The 21,973-nt window shown below is 41.6% G+C and overlaps 2 protein-coding genes across 2 annotated transcripts; one reads left to right on the forward strand and one right to left on the reverse strand.

Moving 5' to 3' along the window:
- Nucleotides 1–120: 120 nt before the first annotated feature.
- slx4 (SLX4 structure-specific endonuclease subunit homolog (S. cerevisiae)) lies at nt 121–21,966 on the reverse strand. Its single transcript, XM_086296424.1, has 15 exons — nt 21,784–21,966; nt 21,021–21,532; nt 19,695–19,902; nt 19,018–19,248; nt 18,718–18,944; nt 17,716–18,011; nt 17,203–17,449; nt 16,678–16,847; nt 15,519–15,665; nt 14,968–15,137; nt 11,893–14,165; nt 10,728–10,827; nt 10,199–10,501; nt 6,909–8,684; nt 121–1,350 (listed from the first exon to the last, which is right to left on the reverse strand). Exons 2-14 carry the CDS (start codon nt 21,487–21,489, stop codon nt 8,345–8,347), a joined length of 5,181 nt encoding a protein of 1,726 aa, XP_086152550.1. The 5' UTR covers nt 21,490–21,532; nt 21,784–21,966; the 3' UTR covers nt 121–1,350; nt 6,909–8,344.
- On the forward strand, nt 2,911–8,056 carry mcrip2 (MAPK regulated corepressor interacting protein 2). Its single transcript, XM_086296431.1, has 5 exons — nt 2,911–3,470; nt 3,632–3,701; nt 4,472–4,605; nt 6,187–6,294; nt 6,980–8,056. The coding sequence occupies exons 1-5, from the start codon at nt 3,416–3,418 to the stop codon at nt 7,048–7,050; spliced, it is 438 nt and encodes a 145-aa protein (XP_086152557.1). The 5' UTR covers nt 2,911–3,415; the 3' UTR covers nt 7,051–8,056.
- Nucleotides 21,967–21,973: the final 7 nt, after the last annotated feature.

A 21,973-nucleotide genomic window follows, 5' to 3' on the forward strand; every position in this document is an offset into this window, starting at 1 on the left:
TGTTTGTTTGTTTTTTGTATGTTTGTCATGTTAGTTGTGTTTATACAGTCTTTCAGATAATGCAGAGCACTGTGTGCACTTTTTACTCACTAAAATCTGAAGAAATCTACCTTGAGATGATTTTATTTTATTTTTTTTGTCATTTATGACATGTGAATACTACTTATTAAAGAAACATACATAAATGCTTTATAGAGCAGCATAGACAAACTAATAATAAGTAGGCTTGGTGATTACTTATGTTGTTAATGTATGGAGAAAACAAACTTTTGTACTGTACTGTATATGAAACCACAAGGACATTTATGAGGGATCAATTGTGGCACAAATACACGAATGGAGTTAATGCATGGCTTTGTGTAAGGCTCGAGTGTTACCAATAACACAGTGCCTGTTTTTAAAGAGTAAACCATTTTTTAGCAGTATGACAGTTTTGTAACTGCTTTACTTGAATGGGTAAAAACTAAAGTTAGACGTTGCTTGATGTTGCTGTTTGTCTGGAAAATCAACCTCGTGCTTTTGCATTTCATATATGCTGAATGTAAAGTAAGCTGGCTTTACTTTTTTTCATCCCTAAACTTGAGTGTAGAATTTCAAAATGTAAATTACACAATTTGGTGTTGCCGTAAGGCTTTAAATGACTTTAATAAGCCTGACTGATTCTAGATTTTTGGGGCTAATGACTGCCAGATTTTGGTGGTCACCACATTCTAGTATCTGATGATATCATTATATCTATACACTGTAGATATTACTGTACAACAGAGGTGGACAATTAATTTTCCTAGGTGGACATATTAGAAACTGGAACGGTTTTGGAGGTAAAATAGATATAAAATTTTTACTCAACCATAAAATCTATTTTTACTAATCAAATTGCTCCAAATAACAGGAAAATGCATCAACAGTTTAAAGTAAGGTGACACGGACTCTCTTGTGAATAACTACTTGATTTTTTATTTTTATTTCTTTGTAATAGTTGTGGGAATGTAGAGCTGCTTGGCAGACTGAAAATGTTGGTCTGTCATGTTCTGTGTCGTTATGTGACGGCTCTGGACACTAAAATGGATCAATAAAGGTGAACGGTTTGAGCTGATATCTTGCATCGCACCATTCAGTAAACACAACTGTTGATTATTAGCTTTTGGGCCTGCAGAGTCAGACGATTGACCCAGATAGCGCAGATGAATGGGGGTTGAGTGAGAAGTGTAGTGTTGGATATCACCCTGGTTAAGCCTGTCTGAGCCGCTTCTTGTCCCGGCTGATCTTCAGTTGCTAAATGCAGAATTTCAGCTCAGGCAGTTTGGAGGCACTCAGCTAATTTTTATCTGAGCAAAAGAATCAGTTTACCTGCGTGTTTAAAAAAAAAGAAAAAGAAAGAAATGTTAGATTTCAGGTAGAAATTATCAAAGGATAACAATGACGATAAGTCCCCAGAGAGATTATGGTGAGTGCCAAAAGCTGATTTAAAAACTAAAGCCCTATCCTTGTTAATAGAGGTTTTTTTTAATGCTCACAATTGGTCAAACATTCGTAATAATTGTCTAATAAATATTTTTGAAGTGTGTAACCAAACCTTCAAACTGCACCAAAATGTAAGTTTCCTGTCAGCTTTCTTTATTACTGTCAAAGCGCCTGGAGATCTGCGAATTTGGTTTAATAGGTGAAAGGTGAGCGCTTCGCGGCTCCTAAAACCCGGCCTGAGGGGCGTTTAGTGACGTCACGCACAGGCGGACTAACCAGAAGTAAATAGAAACAACGCGACCGGAAACACAGCAGCTCCGACTTCAAAATAAAAGGCTTTTCAAAGTGTGGAAAAATTTTAAGATCCCTAGAAATGAATGCAATTAATTAATCGCAAGGTTAGGAAACAGTATGTAAATATTAAGTTTAACACAACAAAAATATACTTAAAATAGCATGAAGCTCAGTGAACTAGAAAACAATGAAAAAAAAATCTTAAAAAGGTCAAACCTAATCTGAAATAACTATACAATAAAGTAAAAGTATACTAAAGAATAAAGTATAAGTATAATAAGTATAGTAAAAGTCTAATATACATGTACATTTAAACTCTAAATTCACCATTAAATAATAATGGACTATGTAATAAAAAAGTGAATAATAAAAATAATGGAAAGGTGTTGTTGTGTGTAAATCCTAACTATGTATAATTTATGTTGTTATTATAACTAATTCCAACTTAATTAAAACTATTAATTAATTTAAACTATGATACGTTTTATTCATTTTGTTAAAGTAATACAAAAGAGAATAATTAAATGGAAAATCTAAAATAAAATACAGTGCTGTGCAAAACTTTATTTTACTTCCAAGGACCCAGGTTTTCTTGTAATTATTATTTACAATTTGTGTCTTTTTTCTTTTTCTTTTGTGGTCCTGAGCAATACTTCTCGGGGCTTTTTTAGATCTTTTCTTTGGATAGTGGCACCTCCTTGACTCATTTTCAGTGAATAACCAATTCTAGAGGGATGTTTGATGAGAAGAAGACAAAACGCAAACAGAAACACTTGAAAACAACTGCTTATGGAACATGACAAGAAGCCCAATGACCACAAGAAGTCAGACACTAGAGGAGTATATCCCTAGAAGTCCATGCTCTGTTTGGTCCAGATCTTTACAACATTAGGCTGGGTTTTTAATGTTGTGGCTAATCAGTGTTTAAGTGCATAGTATTTGTAGCTGCATGATAATCAATAGTATATAACTGTGTAGTTTTTAATGTGATATAAAAGTACATATGGTGTCACCTCAAGATTGTGCTTATCATATTTTAAATGGTGCTTCAGTTTAAAGTAGCTGTAGGCTTGTATACTCCAAAATTAGTTTTATTTTGAAATGTTCAGGCGGAAGCCCTGTTCTGCATTTGGACTTGCTTGACGCTAGCCCAGCATGCTCGCTTTCAGTCCTGAAGAGAATAAAGTGTGCAGTGCCCTTGTAACCTGTCAGAAATCAGAGGTGGTACAGTCGGTTCCGGAGCACCAGCAGATGAGAGAGGGTAGGAGTGTCCGGCTTAGAGTGTCACAATTCAGGGACGTCAGGAAGCTTGCCCCCGGCTCCCATTAATGATCCCCGGCATGTGGAACTGCGTTCTCCTTGAATGACCTACACACAACCTATTGCACGAGTCCTGGACGTCGTTTCATCTCAGTTGAACCACCTGCCGGAGAGGAGCTGCAGCGGGCGGTCTACACAGCGGGCAACAAGTCGAAGCGAGTCTCTGGCAGGCCTCGAGCTGACTGTGGAGCAGCTGACCTGGACAACAATCATTTCGGGGGGCAGCCTCAGAAGGACCGGACAAGAGCTACAAGTTTCAGAGTCAGCGTTCAATGCTTGAGGCCGACAATTAAGGAGAAGGGGCAGTGCAGAATTTCTCGAGGGTATCGGCGTTCACATGATGTACACAATCACCAGAGGTCCCAGCAAACTCGTTACACAACGGAGGACAGGTGAGTGAATGTGGCCATTACCTAACGCGTGATGCAATGTAACGTCAGGCTGCTTTTGGCTCAAGAAAGCGAAAGTTTCGGGGTTGTTTCGTAAGGTGAAATGTTTGAGTGCTGGGTTACATCGAGTCTACAAACGCGTAATTTTTCCGTTTTTGCCCCAGGTAACACTCAGCAGGTCGAGAGCAAGTTCGGCGACTTGAAACTGAAGCCGACGTCCTGGATCACGTCAAAGTGAGTATGTTTACTTTGTGTTTTTATGTAATGTTTACCTTTTTTTTTTTTTTTTTTTTTGAGGGTTGCTTTGGGCGTGCTGCTGTTTGAGCAGCGCGAGCTCAAAATACTTTCCACGTGGACCGCGAGCGCGATCATATAACACGTAGGCGTGGCTTGGTTCCATTATCGGACACAACTTCTCTGGCGGCCCGTCAGTTTCTCGGGCCAATCAGAGGCGCCATTAGTTGAGGTGTGACACTGCATGGTGTAGCCGAGAGCTCTGCTACCTGAGGGGCCAACCCACCTCGCCTGCTGTGATTTATTAAGGTGTAGAAATATAAAGAAAAGCCTAAATCTAGCCTTGATTGAAACTTCATCTACAAATGGCAAAACTAACTTAATGTACTGAGATAGTTAAGGTGGACTAACCAATACAAAGCTGCAGTCTCCAAAATGTCCAGGAAAAAATTGACCACTCTAAGAAAACTTTCTTGTGTGAAAGTGTGCAAGACTTAGATTTACACTTAGATTTGCACTAATATATAACACCCCACCTTCAAGAAAACACCAAGTAGGTAATGGATGCCCTTTTCAGCTCATGTTCACCCTGCCCATGAAGAACCAAGTCAGTCTGTCCTGTCATAATCAAAGTGGCCACACCTTCACCAAGTAATCCAAGCTGCTAAATGAACATAAGACTTTTACTCTCACTTTGTAACGTGACTCCTGTGACTGTCTTCATCCAAAAAGCCGCTCCTCTGCAATTAGCTCTTGTGTTTTCTCCTTAGCTCTCCTCCTCCAAAGATCGTGTTCAATCGCCTCAACGGGAAACGGTACCACAGTGCGGCCGCACAGAAGTCTGAAAGCCCAGTGGAGGGATTCACTCCTGCACACGAGGAGAATGTCCGATTTGTATACGAAGGTGAGGATAAGGGGACCAATAGATGGGTGGTGATGTAAGTCAGAGTGCAAAGTGAGCCCTCCAAGACAAAAAGTCAGATCTTTATCTGAAAGGGGAGGTGGTATTAGTTACTAGAGTAGCTTTACATGATTCATAGTTTATAATGAGCCTTTTCAACCTGTTCTGGGTACTAGTGTAGCCCTTCAGTTCATCTCTTAAACCATTGTCGCTCCAGTTCCTCTTCTTTTTAAGACCTCTTAATACTTCCTATTGGCGGCCTCTCACAAAAGTTTGCACAGCAAGTGGTGGACCTGCGGTGCTCAGAGGCAGAGCTGTCTGCCTGAGGGGATCATACTGGGGCTTTCCACTCTGTCTGAAACCAAGCAGTTTAGAGCCCAAGCTTTTTGGTACTTGTACAATCAGTGATCTCACTTTTTTGACACTTTGGTCATCTTTAATAAGCGTCTTTAATAGGCTGATGATAATTTGGAAATCAGATGATCTTCTGCAATACACGTCCTCCTCTGCATAAGAAGCTTTGGATATACAGATGTGCAAAATTGTAATATTTACTGTTTGTATTTTTACCGTGTTGGTAAATTTCTCTTCATATGCTTAGGTTCAGAATTTATATCCTTTTATATCCTAAGGTAGTTTTCAGTAATGTTGGGTGTTGTTTTGCAAACTAATAACCCTTTTTTTTTTTTTTTTTTTTTTTTTTTTTTTTTAAATGACAAATACCTGGACTACTGCAAAAATTCAACTAGTTGTCAGTAGGTCTCAGACGAGTGCTGCTTCTAGTCAGTAAACCCTAACAATGAGTTAAGTCCAGGCCCTGCAACATTCACCCCCGTCTTGGAAGATTGTCCAGCATACCTCAGCGCCGGCCAGTATTTCATGCCGTGCTCGGATTGAATGATTTGTGGAGCTGAATCAGCATGAGCCAGCTATCTGTGTTACTCTTGGGCTGCTGCCAGTAAAGACTGCTCTGTGGCGTCCTTTTGTGACCACAAAGTTCAGCGCTTCACTTTTGTTCTCTGCTCAGACACAAGGAGGAACCGCTCTCACGCTCTGTCGAGTTGTTCGAAGAGAGAAAACCTCCTGCGGTTTATTCCAGTTGAACATGTTCACACAAAAAAGATAAAAATTGTAACAAATGTAACCTGCAGACATGATTAGAAAGCGTTTTATGCACCCGCATGCACACGTTCAACTGGTTTATTGTTTAACATCCTTAAAGCCGTTAGACATTAAATGTTTGGCTGACTATTGGAGCTCCAAGTAAGCAGAAGACATGTCCACAGAAACTAAACCTTGAGATTTATCTTGATTATTAAATGGAAAAACCTTCACCCTCAGCTGATAAACACAATCCGCCTACCAGACCAGTCCTCTCAAGGTTTGCAGCCTTCAAATGAATTTAGATAAATAGTGGTCAGAGCTGTGTAGATGTGCCCTTGAGCTCAGCTGCTGGTTGAAGATTTATTTTTATTTTTAGTGTCTTTTTGTATGAGTTCAAAGATTACAGGAAAAAATACACCAGTGTATCCATCCAACATCCAAATGGTAATTACAACTCCACGCGTGTGTGACTGTTTGCAGTGTGGCAGGAGGTGGAGCAGAAGCTGGAGGACGGCGGCAGAGGGGAGCTGGCTGGCAGCCAAGGGCCCGTTCAGTACTCCGAGAAGACCCCGAGTGCTGCGATGAAGAGTAAGTTCCCATGACTTTTAAAATGCCTCCAGTCATTTAGAAACTAACGTGACCACACTCATTTAATGTAATCTTACCGTATGTCTTTATGGCATCCTAACAGATAAACCTCTTCCTACTCATTAAGCTGCTCAGCTTTTGAACCTGTAATCTATGCATTTATTATGTCTGGGCCTTTAAACCCCTGAACCGATTGGCTATTTTCATCTCTCTGAATGAACAGCATGCAAGGCAGAGGGCAACTGTTGTAATAGTATTGCTTTAATTTTTAACCTCCTTTAATTTGAGAACCTGGCTATTCCAGATAAACCAGCCGTGACGACCAAATGTAGAGCACACACCTACCTGCCTCTTCCGCTTTCCATTGTGTATCGCTACCCCGAAAAGCTTAAACCAAACCGGTTTCTAAACCTGAATTCTTTAGAATGTGAAGAAAAAAATATTATTATATATTTTTTATTTTTAAGAAGACCGAAAGCTTTTCAAATCTGAGAAATTAACAACATGACAAAAGGAGCTCTCCATTCAAGTGAAGGACAATGAATCGATTAAAGACGCAGGCTGGAATTCTTCAGCTGTTAATGTAACATTTTGTTCACGTGTAGAAAACGTACTTGCTCATTTGATTCAATCTGAAGTTAAGCTTTCGTCTCTTGTCTCTCCTGCCGTCCTCCCCTCTGTGCAGACTTTGTGCCCATAGACCTGGAGGAGTGGTGGGCTCAGCGCTTCCTTGCCAACATTGCCAACCTCTCATGACTGTGATGAGGCATCGAGCCGGGACGAGGAGATGCACCGCGCTGATGCATCCGGAACTTGCCACACGGGTGGAAAGGAGGCGAGCCTGTCTTTGGGATCTGTAGCGTTGTGTCTAATTTGGAATGTGATTTGATGCCTCGTGCTTCACAACTGCTGTCGAGAAACCTGAGTGCACAACGATGCAAACACAGCGACCTGACTGGGAACTCTTGACAGCATTGACTTTATGTTGTGCTGCTCTAACGGATCTCTCTCTCTCTCCCCCTCTCTCTCTCTACTTGAATGATGTATCAGAAGCTATGAGATCTTCCCCTTGTTCAACAACCTGCTTCCTTTCTCAAGTGTGTTCAGCTCTGCGAGCATCTTGGTTAATCTTTGGATAAGGAAAAACAAAAAAAACCACACAAAATGCCTTTTCAACAACTTCTGTGAGATTGCATTTCTTTGCGCTTAACTGGCTCATATTTTGTTGTTGCAACACATAACACCTGACTGTTGTGCAATACAACACACTGAAGATTAACTTTGTATCACTGGGCGGACAAAGTGTAATATCAACTTTATTACATCAAGTGGTTTTGCTGTTTTGAAATTTTTAAATCAAAAGCCCTTTTCAGATATAACTTTACTGGCTGTTAAAGTGACAGTTTGGTCATTCAGACAGACATGTGACAGTATTGGAAAGACTGACTATAATCAGTATAAACTTAGTGGATGCCAACTTTTTAATGTTAGTGACAATGGAGAGGAGAACAAAGAGCAGGGTGTACGTGACATGTTGTGCTGTTCAGGCTGTTCTTCTTTGGGCTGATGTGTAAATGTTACTCTTTCTTAAAATTCCTGTCATGACTTTTATGGAAAAAGTGACCCAGGTGCTCATTTCGGACACCTTGTAAGGTGCAACAGGAGTGCATGTCTGAAGGGGGCTAAAGCAGCCATTTGTCAACCCCACACTACAGCCGTCATTAATCTGATTTATTTTCTTAATAAATGCAACATTGGGGGGGGGGGGGGGGAAACAAAAAAAAAAAAAACAGTTAAAATACACCCGGTCCTGGAAAAACGGTGTCAATAATTACATAGTTATAAACCTGTTTTTACTAAAGATTTTCTCACCTGGGAATAATCAGTCTTTGTCTTGATCACTTAGATTTTCTTGTGGCCTTTTCAGTTATCAGACAAACGTTCCAAGCACAGAAATAAAATCTGCTATCTTTAAGTTTCTACATAAAACCATTCTTGCAGTGAGTTTAAAAGTGCGACTGTAATGCCTCCTTCCTCGCTTGCCTCTCTTTCACCTACTTTTGCCCGCCTTGCCTGTCCTCTTGACCCGCCTGCGGCTCGGTGCGGCGCGGCCTGGCTTGGCTGTGGTGAAGGTGATGCACTGAGAGTCCAGGTAGTCCATGAGCTTGGCGGCCCCCAGGCGTATCCCCGCTGCTTTGAGTTGCTCCTGAAGCTGAGACAGAACCAGAGGCTTATACTGGAGGATCTGACTGTACAGCTTGGAGTCGGACAAGATGAAGGAGCGCACGGCTTTGAGTCGATCCTGGAGCCGGGACGCTGCTTGAGAGGCAGAAATCCCGCCATCGCTGTCGGAGTCGCCGTCGGACGAGATGCATAATTCTGGATTGGACCTGATGAGAAGGAAGCGGTTAATTTTATAGACTCTATTAAGTGTCTGATTTTTAAAATGAGTGTCAGGTATCTAACTTGTATATCTGAGGGTCAAACGTGCACACACTAAGCAACAGCTGGAACTGGAAAGCTACTTCAATGGTTCCAAAATGTCTCCAATCAGCCACATGTCAGTAGTTGTGTGGTCGTGTGACCCCAGCCAGGCGTGTAAGGGGTCATGTTGGCACCAAATGATCAATCACAAAACATGAATGAAATCAAGTTTTAACCTCCCAAATATGAGGAATTGTACCTGTAAAATGGGCTAAAAGCAACTCCTGATATTGGCTAAATTATCTGATCCAGAAACTCAGTTCATGGATGTGTGCAGATTGTTTTCTCTCTCTGTCCTGCATTACTGGAGCTGCTGCTGTTCTTTCTGTGCAACACTGTAATTGTGTTAAAAGAAGCCAAAGGTCCCTGAATACTATTGCCCTGCTAATCCAACCACCAAGCGTCACTACAGTAATCCCATTTTCCAGGAGAACTGAGCGGGTGAGTAGTGGTGCTTTTCTACACACCGATCTGTTACCTGTTACAAAAACAGCATTCAGGCAAGTTACCTTAAATTCTAGTTCATATCAGCGCCATCAGCTCATGATACAGAATATCTGTGTGTGAATTTGAATTAATGCTTCATAGTATATAAAAGCAATTTACAGTAGCGTTCAACACATTTGCTGATAAAGTTTATATCACATATAATCAGCATCATTTTGAACTTTTTCCCCATTCTGTGCATTTTAAGCTCTTTCTCTCAGGAGCACTAACATCACAAGTCTTTGACTCATCGTTATATGGCTGTTATCTCCACTCTGTTAATGTAATTTTAGATAGTGGACATAATTAGATGAAGTATTTTAAATCACAAAATGGCATTTTTATACATTTCAAATTTCCCCCAAAGAATCTCATTCATAAAGGTTGTTTATCTTGACTTTATAGCTGTGCAGTCACTACTGACTAAATTCATTGTTGTTTTCCCAGGTAGGAACAAAAAACAACATTCTAGAGCTCAATTAATAAAAACACTAAAAATGTAAGCACCCTCTGTATAGCTGTGGGTTGTGATGTACACAGGTGAACACTTTGGTGTCATTCTGAGGCAACAGCACAGCAAATTACACACAATGACCATAGCAGGTTACAAACTGGTGCTATTCAGCTGTGAAGGAGGGCAATGGTGTCTAACATCCTCCTCTTCACAATCCTCATGCATTGTGTCGACTCTTGATGGACTTCACATCTTTAAACTAAGACATTATCTTCTGAATGTTCACGACTGCCAAGAGATGACTTGGTGTGAACCTTTGATGTCATTTGATTTGTTACCAACACTAGTACAGGTGCACACAGGCGAGCAACTCTGAATCCATCAGAAACATGGCTCCTGGAGAACACAGGCCTCTGACTGAGTCTATAGTCAAGCGCTCTGTTATGTAACACCTAAGATGATCTACACGCTGCGGAGTACCTTTCCGATTCTTCACTGGCTCCAGCTGAGGAGGTGTTGGAGCCCTGTGAGTTGGACAGAGGCTCCGCCACCTCATCACCATTGTGCTTCACAGGGCACACATCAGCAGGTGCTCGGGGTTCTTTAAACTTCACAGTCTGGGCGCAGGACACTGGCCTGCTGGCAGGGGGCTTCATCTGAGCTGTGGCTCCTGAGACTGAGGCCTCATCCTCAGAGTCTGAGCTGACCAGCTGGTGTGTGTATTGGTGGATCTCCTTCAGTTTTAGGATCATCTGGCGCTTCGGTAAAGGCCGAACGCCAAACCTGCACAGAGGCGAAAGTTAAAGGCATTTGCGAGGCACAGACGGACTAACAGATGGACAGAAGGAAAACAGCCTGACAGCGAGCAGAGCCAGACAGACTGCGTTGACAGTGACACCAGGGGAGCTAATCGGATAGATACCTCACTTAATCGCTGTGATTAGTTAGAAAAAAAAAACTTGGCCTTGTATCTAATCTTTAACGAGAGGATGAGAGTGAACCAACTGACCTGTTGAGCTTGTTCTTGAGCTCCGGCGTGTCCATGTCAGAGTAGTGGGGCATGGGAGTGATGGGCACCAAGGTGCGCTGCCTTTTGCTGTGAGACGACACTGATGAAACACAAGAAGAAGACACTGTTTAGGCACAAAGTCTAATTTCTACACTAGAAGTTCATAAATAGAAGACAAGTGCGTGCAGTCCTTTAAAAAATCCCAACTAATTATTTATTCAACAGAAATTAAGCAATATATCTGTAATAGCCCGCAATCATATCTTAAGTTATACTAATTGTAAAGCATTTGAATGAATTGGTGATATTAAACAATATAGATAAAATGAACCTGATAAAGCAATAAGCCCCCAAACAACACATTATTCCTTGTTTTCCACTTGAATTTAATCAATACTTCAAACTTTTACCAGTCAATTTGGTTTTAACCTTGAAATGAGGCTCAGATATAACATTCTTTCACAATTAACAAGTTCGTGCTTATTAAAGTTAACGAGCACAACATTAATTAATGTTGCAGAGTCTCGACTTTAAAATATAAAGTGCCTTGAGATGCCTATTTTTTTTGTTTGGTGCTTTTTAAATAAAAACAAACTGAATTAATTGTGGAGGCTGTTTGAGAACTTGTGGTCGATAATAATAATTATCTGTCTTTTTGTGATTTTATTGCTCTGGAATGTGTCGGTTGCTTATGTATATAGCACTACTTTGTCTATATTTCTCTTGCTATAAGAGCTGTGTAACACTAAAATTTCTAATTTTGGGGATAATAAAGGTTTATTCTATTCTATTCTATTCTATTCTTTCTGTCTTGGTGGAGAAGAGCATGTTTTTAAGCCTGTCACTCGATTTTTATAGTATGTGTAGCCCTGTGCAGGCTTGTCGTCCCAACCACAAAGGTACAGCATGTACAACCCTGTGAATACAGACAATAACTTTCTACTTCAGGCACAGGTTGTCTGGTAGAGTGAAGAATCTGATTAGATTTTGAAGCAACTCTAGTATAAATTATGTATTAGAGGAAAAATACTTCTTGATATTTAATAAAAATTAAGACCTGTTGATACATATTGGGATGGTTTTTATAATTTAGGCTAAAACAAATATTATTTAGTAATATGCAGTTTATATTTATGCTGGCAAATTACACAATAGAAATACTTACCTGGGGTCTTATGATAGGTTGAGGGGTTCACCCTCTTAGAGAGAGGAAGGTGTTCCTCCTCCTCTTCTTCTTCTTCCCAGCTGTCCCATATTTTGGAGTCCAGGAGGCCGTTGTCAATCTCTGGTGTGGTCAGCAATTTGGCTTTAGGTGGGGACGTGGTGATGGAGGGACCTGCGTGCACCTGAGAGCTGTGACATTTAGGTGTGGAAGGGGTAGTCACGCCACCACAGCGGTTTAAAGACTCGCTGCTGTGTCTGGACGATTCAGGTCGACTGGTGGGAGAGGTTAACGACTGGGCTGTTTCTCGCTGCCCGCTGTCCTCCAGCCTCAGACTGAAGCATCCTGGATCAGCGTCTACACACACATCGAGTCCCCATGAATCATTGAACGCTATGGGAGGCTCATCCATGGCCATGAAACTCTGCTGAAAACTAGATTCTTCAACATCTGCCTCTATTTTTATTTCTCCCTCCTGTCCTTCATTGAACATTTCTTCAGTATGATCGGAATCTGCCTCTCTTCCTTCCTTCTCATTCCTTAACCTCTTTTCATAAATGCTGGAATTAAGAGAACATCGACTCTGACTAGAAGACACGGTGAGCCTCGGCGAACTTTCTAAACTATGAGAAGACGAAGCGCGTGGGCCTGAAGGGTCAGACAAAGGGGAGAGGTGAAAGCTCCCCAGGTCTGTTTTCTCTGGGCTATCTGATGGTGCTCTCTCCCTTTTCTGACCCATTGAGTTCTGCTTACTGGGATGAGTGTGAAGCAGGGAGGAAGCAAGACGCATAGGGGAATGGTGGAGCTCCGTTTGTAAGGGAGTACTGCTGTAAGGTTGGGGGTGGCGCTGAAGAGGAATATCACGCTTTGAAGAAGCTTGGAGAGAATCAAGGTGAGTCGAGCTTGAGAGATTTGACAGTTTAGGCTGAGGCAGGGGAACTTTGAATCGCTCTCCATCGTTCCTTGAATCATCACTATTCTCTCTTTTTGGAGAAAAGCTGAAGTTCCTTTCTATCTTCAACCTGGAGACACTGCCCTTCATTTGGTCGGTGTCGGCAGAATCCTTGGTTTCACTGTTGGAGGGGTGAAGGGTGCTCTTAAGAGTAGGAGAAGAAAAAACAGAGGGTGATGATGGGGATGTTTGACTTCTCCGAAACAGCTGCGTCCTGCACATGCTGCTTCTGGTCTGAGTGGAGCTGCTCCTGGTGCCGCTGCCAGGACGGACAGGTGTGGACGGGATCAGCCAGGAAACTTCTGGAGAACAGTCTAATTGATCACCAGCACTGTGCCCCAAACTACTGGCCTCTTTATTCAAAGCTGGTTCATTGGGTGCTGAGTTGTGCCTGGATTTGATTTCTGTATAACCGGGAGAACGTGGTAAGGGGCTACGGGAACTAAGAACAGCAACATCCCCCTCAAGCTCCTCACTGGAGTCTGACAAAACTATGAGCTCAGGTTCGTCTTTTTTCTGGGCTGAATCAGGAGAATGAGGGGTGCAAATACTATAAGGACCTTGGCTTTCTCGCTTCATGTCTTCCAATAGATCTTTCTTGGGCATTTTCAATTCAACTGGATTTTTTCCCTTGTCTCCACTGCCACCCATGTCACCTACTTGTCCAGGGGACACACCTGGAACTGGCAAGTTGGATGTCCCTGGTGGAGGACTGATGGAAGGATCACTAACTACACTTGCTGAAGACTGAAGCAAAGCTCTCCCTGAAAATTCATATGATGGTTTACAAGGGGACTGCTGAGAAAGGTGCACCTTTGGCAGACCAGAGGTAGAAGCTAAGGAGGAAGGCTCTGCTTCCTCGTACACCCCCCACGAATCTGAAAAGAGACGGCTGTAGCTGCGATCCAGGCTGGGGTCGGGCTCACGTTGAAAGTCAGGTTGCAGCTTTTTGTCACTTAAGCTTTTTTTAGTTTCTCCATCTTCTTCTTCATCTAGCGCCTCCTCCTCCTCCTCCCTCTTTCTCTGCGTGGACGCAAACTCATAGATCTCCTCCAACTCTTCCTCATTCACTTTCTCTTCGTGAATCTCTCTATCGCCTGACGTGACCTCATCAGCTTGATGATCCACTTCCAGGCCTTCATCTCTTCCTCTGTCTGAATCTTCCCCGTCGTCACCGTCAGCATCGTCTTCGTTCCACATGGAGCGGAGGAGCTCGATGAAGGCCTGGTCTGTTTCCTCCTCCTGGGTTAAGTAGTTGCCCTCGTCTCTCAGAGTCTCCTCTTGCCCAAGATGACAAAGCTGTTGTAGCTCCTGCAAGTCAAACCTGAAACAGGAAAGAGAAACGAAAGAAAGAAGCTTTCACAACAGCGTCAAATTTTAAGAGTTCTTACATGAAATTCAGAAAATATCAAAAAGAATAATACTTTTTTAAGTATTGTTTTTTATATGATTTTAATGTTTTATTTAAAAAAATGGAAACTCTTAACAGAAGTTCTTTTCACACATGCATTAGAGCCCTGAACCTTTCTCAGCTTATCTAAAGCAGCTGTATGAGAGAAGTCAATTATCTGACTCAGTCACATCACAGTCAAACCTGCCAGCTTCCAACACGCTCTCTCACATGTACGCCGTCTCCTCGTGTGTCCTACATGTGAGAAAGAATAACTGCGAACCACATCCTGACTGCATTCTCCAGATGTTTCCCATGTGTATATGTTTAAAAACATCTGGGCTTCTAATTTAAGTGCAATTACGAGAACCAGCTCTGTTTAATAAAGAACAAAGCTAGACAACAAACAAGATCCTGGTTTATAGGATGAAATATCGACTGTTTAAGGCATTTGAGCTTTTTGGTGGGAGCAGACATCCACTCTAGTTTTAGGTTTTGCCATTAAAACTTCCCTCTTTAATAAGACATACTGTAATTGCTGGTTCAGGTGACCCTGAACCGCCCCATCGTTGTGACACTATTGCCCCGGGCTACTAGGGGAACTCCGAGCGGCATTCTTTTTTTTGTTTTGTTTCTCTCTCATTTTCAGTCTGCATGTATTTATGCCACTGCTGCACGCATAAACTTTTGCTTTGTATTTTGTGCTTTGGACTTTACATCCTCCATCTCCTAGTACCTTTGTGCCAGCTCCAGCACATGAGGCTGCAGCGATGCCGGTAAGGAGAAGTGGGCTGTGTAGAGATACTGTAGAAGAGCAAACACTGCTTGGGCCGGGACGTCGCTGATCAACACCCTCTGAGCAGGAGGCACGCCTTCCTCCTGCACCCCAAAACCACTTTCATGCATCTGTGACGCGAGCAGAAGAGCAAATCGACTCTGAAAAAGCTGAATTAATTCATAAGAAACTAAAGAAACAACTTTAAACAAAACAAAATTCCCAATTTGTTTTTAAAGCATTGAAATAAAATCACATTCACACGGCTTATTCTTTCAAGCAAAATGAAATCTCAACCTGGAGCATCGCACACTACAGTATGCATCAGTGTAGACCTTTAATTACCTCTTACAATCATACTATTATTATTTATACTACTTGCGTCAATTTTTACACTAATTAGATTATATTTCATACTTGCAAAACATGACAGAACAATATGCATAATAATGCATCCCTGGTGTTGCACATCAGCAGAGCTTTGATGTGCAACACAGTAATAACTGATTTACCATTTCTGCCAGCAGGGGGCAGCGAGCATACACCATGAAGGAATGTGCAAAGAAGACTTCTCCACTGTCCACCTGGAGCTGGACATCACTGAGCTGAGGGTTGTTCACCATGCTGCTCAGGTCTGACGCCAATGTGGACAGCGCTAGCTACAGGGGGAAAACCATCACAATACAATGACGTATGTTAACATGTTATTTAGGTCCTGATATTTATTTTATTATAATTATTGCTTTAAAAGAACACAATGAATTAAGGTGATTTAGAAACTGTGTCATCACAAAGTTAGCCTGCAGCATGCAGAACGGTTTGCATCACAGCTGGGCAGATGGATGTTGAGCCAAACTGTGCATTGCTGGAAAGCTTATAAAAGATGACATCGTTTATAAACATGACATCATGAGTCATGTTATAGGACTCTGTGCAACCATATGAAAAAACGAATTACACCCCATGACTCAGTAGGCTGTAGAAGCATATCTACCAGTGATCAACTGAAATAATTCTTTTATATGTGTGACTGTATCAGTGTCTCTGTCTCGCATCACTGTGGAGGAATTTTGTCCCACTTTTCTTTACAACATTGCTTCTGTTCATTAAGGTTTGTGGGAATTAGTTGGCAAGTTCCCGCCACAGCACTTAAATCAGGTTGAGATTTGAATTTTGGGCCAACTGCAACACCTTGACTCTATTTTTTTTTTTTTTTTAGCAGATTTGCATCACTGTCCTGCTGCATGACCCAGTTTGAGCGAGAGAGGTGGGCTCAAATTTGACTCTACAAATACTTTGTTATTCAGATGAGTTTATGGTCAAATCAATGACTGCAAGGTGCCCAGGTTGTGTGGCTGCTCTTCACCAGCACAGCGGCTCGTACCAACGTATGAGGTATCTTTATTGGACAACTTACTGACAAGTAGCCGTATGACTGTTCACTCAAATAAAATATCTGGAGGCGACTCTTTATATTTGGCAGCTTTTTACAACAAACCCTTGTTTATACTCCAGAACAAGAGGGCCAGATTAAACTTGGCCTGAAAACATCTAGGGACCTTACTACAGATCTAACTGAAAGAAAATAAAGCGGTCCTACAAAAATAGTACTTAAAAGATTTGGATAGATGAAATTAATGAACATAATGGAAATGTTAAGAAACATCTTACTGATAGGTGGCTGTCTCCAACTTTTTCCCTTGGTTGCTCAGCTGCTGTCATCGCTTGGCTATGTCTTTCCTCAGCATGAGTGTGGGCCCTTTCTGGCAGGAAGCCACTGGCACAGAGGTCAGCCTGCTCCTCTGATTCCTCCTGGATGAAGCCGCTCTCGCTGGCGTTGTCTGCAAAAAAAGGTTAAATAGTTTAGCCTCATGTTTAGCACGATGTTAAAATGTTTATAAAACTTATATAACCAACACCCACAGTTTTAGTTTTTCTTCAACATACACAGCAAGAACAGAAGACAGTGAACAAAGGTGTGTATGTGATGTGTTCACCATATTTTAGGCGCTTTGCCTTTTATTTAAATGTTCAAATTAAACTCTACAGGTAATAACATCATAATTTTATATCATATAAAATATCAAACTGTCAGTTAACTTATTGGTACAATTTTCACATTAGGTAAGGCTTTAATGCTGCTCCACTTTAAATAAAAAAATGTTTTAGGACATAATTTCTGTCCGCGTGTTTTACCTTTGGCTGTGTATCCATACTGTGTGAGTGTCATGCCTTCGTCAGCCAGGTCCATCAGGTCTTGAAGAACCTGACTGCTCACTGAGAGCTGCCCTGTACCGGGCGTGGAGGGAGCCGGGGAGCAGGAAGCCGTCTTGGCAGAGGATGGTAGGATGGAGGTCCTGAACCCAGTGGTGGGAGTTCCTTTGGCCACAGGTTGAACACAAGACTCGGGCTTGTCGCTGGAGCCTTCTGAGGCTGCATCAGTCTAGAAGTGGAGGAGTTTTTGGTCAGATATTGTAAGACATGCAAGATCACACTCTTCTCAGTATGAAGATCCACTGGGACCCATTAGTGATTCCAAAACACAACATTTTTCTCTCAACAGTTTTATCTGTGCTTAAAGTTGCATCTGATTAAAACAAATGATCAAAAGAGGTGCTTCCATTCAATCGAATTGATTAAATCCTCCATTTAGTTGAAAACTGACGCAATAACACAATAAAAAATAAACATGTCTTAGGTCTCACTCACCATTGCTGATACCCAGGGTGAGAAGAACTCCCTGAGCTCCGGAACGTAGAAATCAGACAGACAGCTGGAGTCTCCGTCAAGCAGTCGGCTTTTCTCCCAGAGGGGGGCAGCACCGCTCCAGCTATGCAGAGTGCTGGGGCTGCGAGGCGGGGTTGGGGGACAGTCTGGAGGGCTGCGCAGGAGAAGAGCAGAAACACGTTCCTGCAACCTCCTCAGTGCCCCCTCAGCATCCTGAATGAGAAGTAATGGAGCAGGGCGAGGGGCGACTCCTTTTTTTCTCTTTCCACGCCCTTTACCTGCACGAGGGGAGCAGAGGATTTAGGTCCTGCCGATATTTGAAAACTTCCTCATTAAATTTGAGTAAAAAACAACTTAATGTAACCTTTTAGTTATTAAATATCTAATAGACAGTCACATATACACTGCTGCAGGGCTTTAAAACAGCAACAGGTATGCAAACCCACAATCTACCAACTGTACTGTTAAATATTTGTTACTCATTGACAAAAACAGGACGAAAACCTTCCTTGTTAAACCTTTTCTTTGCTCACGTTTGCTCTTGAGCTGTTACTGGTATTTATTCTGACTTGGTTTGATAACTGAGAAATGACCGGTCCTGATCAGCTATCATTATTAGAGACAAAGCTAAACCAAGATCAAAGGCAGGGTATCCTGGCTGCAGGGTGTGTTGATAATTAAATATTAAACTAAAGCTCAAATGTCAAATTAATAAACCACACCTAAGTTTCTGACTTTGAAAACTGAGTTGGGAATTCAGTAAATGTAAATGTGTTTTATCTCTTCTGTACTTTGGGCTTTTCCTCCTGTGACCTTGCTTAATGCAGGCATTTCTGTCTCTGGAGCTGCAGGTTTCTGAGGTGTGACAGAATAAGAAGCTGGAACAAGAAATTGTTGTAGGAGAAGATTTGAATTTGGTACTCGAGTTTTATCTATCTTTATTTATCTTCTCCCCTCTCCCTGCTTTTTGAAAAACACAGATACCTGCGTCTGGCCTCCACTTCAGATCTTGAGTCACTGACGTGTGAGAAGTGCCAGTCTTTGTGTGATACTGCCTCTCTTCCTCTTTCTTTTGTTCCAGCAGGGAGGAGGACAGAGCCAAAGCCACCATGGTCTCTTCATCCAGGGCTTCGGGCTTTTTCTTGGGCTTCTTCCGTGCCTGCAGGCCTGGCTTGGTTGGGCCTTTCCTTTTGGTGCCCACAGCTTGAATGCTGAAGAAGAAAATGGCTAGAGTTAGATGTCATCTATCTTTTAGTTATGCAACAAAGTTATCGTCTGACTTACAGTAAATTAGCAGTGGCAGCACTCTGGGTTTCCTCAGCTTGTCTCTGCAGAGCCTGTATCAGCACAGCCGGTGAGACGTCCATATCTGAAGAACAGCGCTTCAAGTGGACCGAGCGGCTCTTCTGGGACTTGAACTTCTTACCACAGATGGGACAATCAGGAACACCAGAAGGTGGTGGAGGAGGAGGTGCAGGAGCCGCAGGGCCACTCTTTTCACTCTCATCCAAACACCTGTACAGAGAGATTTTTGACAAAAATGAAAAAATATATATATTCTGATTATTCAGAGAGACACTTTAGGTAAGAGTTCATGTATCTGCAAAGAAATCAAACATTTTGTAAAACACAGAAACTGAGGATGATTTTTTTTTATTTGTGGAAAACTCTTATAACCCCAGGATTTCATTATTTTAATCAGATGTTTGTCATTATACTTTATGAAGTTATGACCTGAAAATTAGAAAAGGTATTGTTTTATTTTCCAACAAATCATTTAAATGCAACTTGGTGCACTCAATGAGTGGAATCCTTGAACTCCACATGGAGGCTACTTGTCCAATAAACACTCTCTTACAGTGCTGTAACAGTGAAGACAAACTTTTTAATGTCATTTAGCCTCCCTGTGTGTCCACTAGTATGTAAAGCTATCATCTAAAATGCAATCAAAATCCTCAGACCTGTTAAGATGCTGTGTGCGACCCTCTGCTGTCATGTGTGTTAAGTCTCTGTGGCAAATCTGACAGAAGAAAAGCCCTCCATCCTCCAAGTCCACAATCTGGGCCTGCGCTGCCTCTCTGTCCAGCTCCTGCTGCAGCTGCAGAGCAAGAGCCTCATCGTTGTCTTGAGGCTCTGGAGGAAGAGCAGAGCTGAAGGTATCTGGAGTATCTGCGAACAGCCCGGAGACAGAAATATACGGGTTAAAGTGAGGGATAGCAAGAATAACACAGCAACATTTCAGAAAACAGGATTTCAAAATAAGGAAAAGGTATGGGCCACATTTCCTATTTTTCAACGATAGAACTCAGTCCCTGGGTAACAGGTTGTTAGTAGTTTGTCAACAGTCAAGGTAAATTCTATATGGCATATACTGAAATATAATGATGCAAATTTAAAGTGTAAAATTTGGGAAAAAATATGTCTCGGATCAATACAGACACAGAAAACCCTACATAAAATATTACAGTGTTTATAAGGTCTACCTTTGTCTTCATAATGTTGCTGCTTTTGCCATGTTTAGACTGTCAGGCAGATTAATACTATCCTTGTGTCACAAATCACCCCTGACACTCACCATCAAACACTCCATCCTGTCAACACTGTCTTCTTCAGCTCTTTTGTGCACTGCTCATTGCTTTTAATGGTTGAACTCAGGTATTTAAACTCATTCACCATTACTACCTCTACTGTTCAAGGTGTAGCCCGTCTCTCACCCTATAACAGCTGGAAACAGCTTCAACCCTATAAACCTGAACTGGATAAGCATAAGAAAGAAGGTGTATGCTTATTATAGTTAAGTAAACTAAACTAAACTGAACTAAAAGCTAAAACTTGGTGTGCAAAAAAACTTTTAATTATGTAATATAAAAATAAAATCTAAACTAAGTAAAATAAAATAAGAATGTAAAGCAAATGTCTTTAGATTTTGTCAGTTTGATCAAATTTGTTATTGCAGTCAGTTTGATCAGACTCTTGTGCATCTGTTAATCCAGAGAGCAGAGATTCATATTTTTATATTGTTGTATTTCTCTACTGTGCAGTTCTGAGCCTGGCAATTCTTGCCCCTGACAAATACCACCCATTAGATAACAAAGGAAAACTGAATATAATAAAAACCAAAGCTAAACATTTTAACTATAAACACTAAACCACTCTAAACTGCCTGAACCTAAATTGAACACAAACACAACACAAACAAAACTAATGAAAAAACAAAAACTGAGCAGGAAAAGAGAGCACATCAAAGTAAGGGATGCAGTAGACTGGAGAGGATTCTGTCATCTCACCCTGATTTTTTTGCTGTGTAAAAGGAGTAGAGTTGTTCTCGTGGTTTGCTGGTTGGATGTGAGTTTTGTGCACCATCTTCTGTGGACTATCTCTCTTGAACTGCTTCATCCTCAGGAGCACTTTGTCTTTCGCTCTTAGGCCGCTTTGAGGACTTGGCCCTGCTTCCTTTAAAGGCTCAGCTGATGGCCAAGCATCCCCTGACTGATGTCCAGCCTCTCCATTGACCACACGCGTTTCTCCTCCACCATCATCGCCAGCACCAGCAGCAGAAGCAGGCTGCGTCCAAGATAGCCTTTTGATAGAGTTAAGAGCTTTTTTGTTATTTCTCCTTCTCTTATCCTCTTCGCTTGCTTGACTGGAGGTCTGCTTATCTGCTTTCCTCGCCTGTCTGGCTTCACCTGGTTTCTTGCGGACTCGTCTTAGATGCTTCGAGCTGAAATCTTCAAAATCCTGGTCCGAGTCATCCATTATACTGTATTTTTTTTCGCAATAAGAGGCTTTTACGATCACCCTGCAAAAAGACAACTAGTTTAAGCTGGATCCACTGATGTGAAACGATGGAGGGAAAAGGTTTAATTTGCATGTAAGTAAATTTTGCGCGGGTAATTCTGTATTCAAATAAAAACAGCGATGCTATAATTACATGCACACTGAGACAAATGGAAATAGTTATATGTGGCACAGATGTTTGACAAATCATGCCACAAAAGGTATGGAGTGAAAACAACAGCTAGCTACTTATGCTAGCACCTCTATACTTACCCATATTTGAAGAATTAACTGTTTAATTTTCTGCCTCATTGTTTACAGAGGCCGCCGAAGAGTTTATTTTCATTCATTTAAAACCATATGTAATTCTATAGAGTTTTTTATTAACTAAAAAGCGTAGAAGACAGCAAACAACACTTGTTTTCATTTCAAAGCTACGCCCCAAACCGCTTCATTTAAAACT

Source organism: Aulonocara sp. 'chitande type north' Nkhata Bay, linkage group LG6 (genome assembly GCF_057382095.1).
Source record: "Aulonocara sp. 'chitande type north' Nkhata Bay isolate Kocher_YH1m ecotype deep benthic linkage group LG6, A_spYH_male_GT1.1, whole genome shotgun sequence".
Classification (NCBI taxonomy): domain Eukaryota; kingdom Metazoa; phylum Chordata; class Actinopteri; order Cichliformes; family Cichlidae; genus Aulonocara; species Aulonocara sp. 'chitande type north' Nkhata Bay.

Coding starts and splice junctions, on each gene's coding strand:
- mcrip2 (XM_086296431.1), top strand. CDS start 3,416: ATGATGTACACAATCACCAGAGGTCCCAGCAAACTCGTTACACAACGG. Junction 4,606..6,186: donor TGTCCGATTTGTATACGAAG/GTGAGGATAAGG, acceptor GACTGTTTGCAG/TGTGGCAGGAGGTGGAGCAG. Junction 6,295..6,979: donor CCCGAGTGCTGCGATGAAGA/GTAAGTTCCCAT, acceptor CCCTCTGTGCAG/ACTTTGTGCCCATAGACCTG.
- slx4 (XM_086296424.1), bottom strand. CDS start 21,489: ATGGATGACTCGGACCAGGATTTTGAAGATTTCAGCTCGAAGCATCTA. Junction 17,450..17,715: donor CACCCTGGGTATCAGCAATG/GTGAGTGAGACC, acceptor CTCCACTTCTAG/ACTGATGCAGCCTCAGAAGG. Junction 10,502..10,727: donor CTCAAGAACAAGCTCAACAG/GTCAGTTGGTTC, acceptor GCCTCTGTGCAG/GTTTGGCGTTCGGCCTTTAC.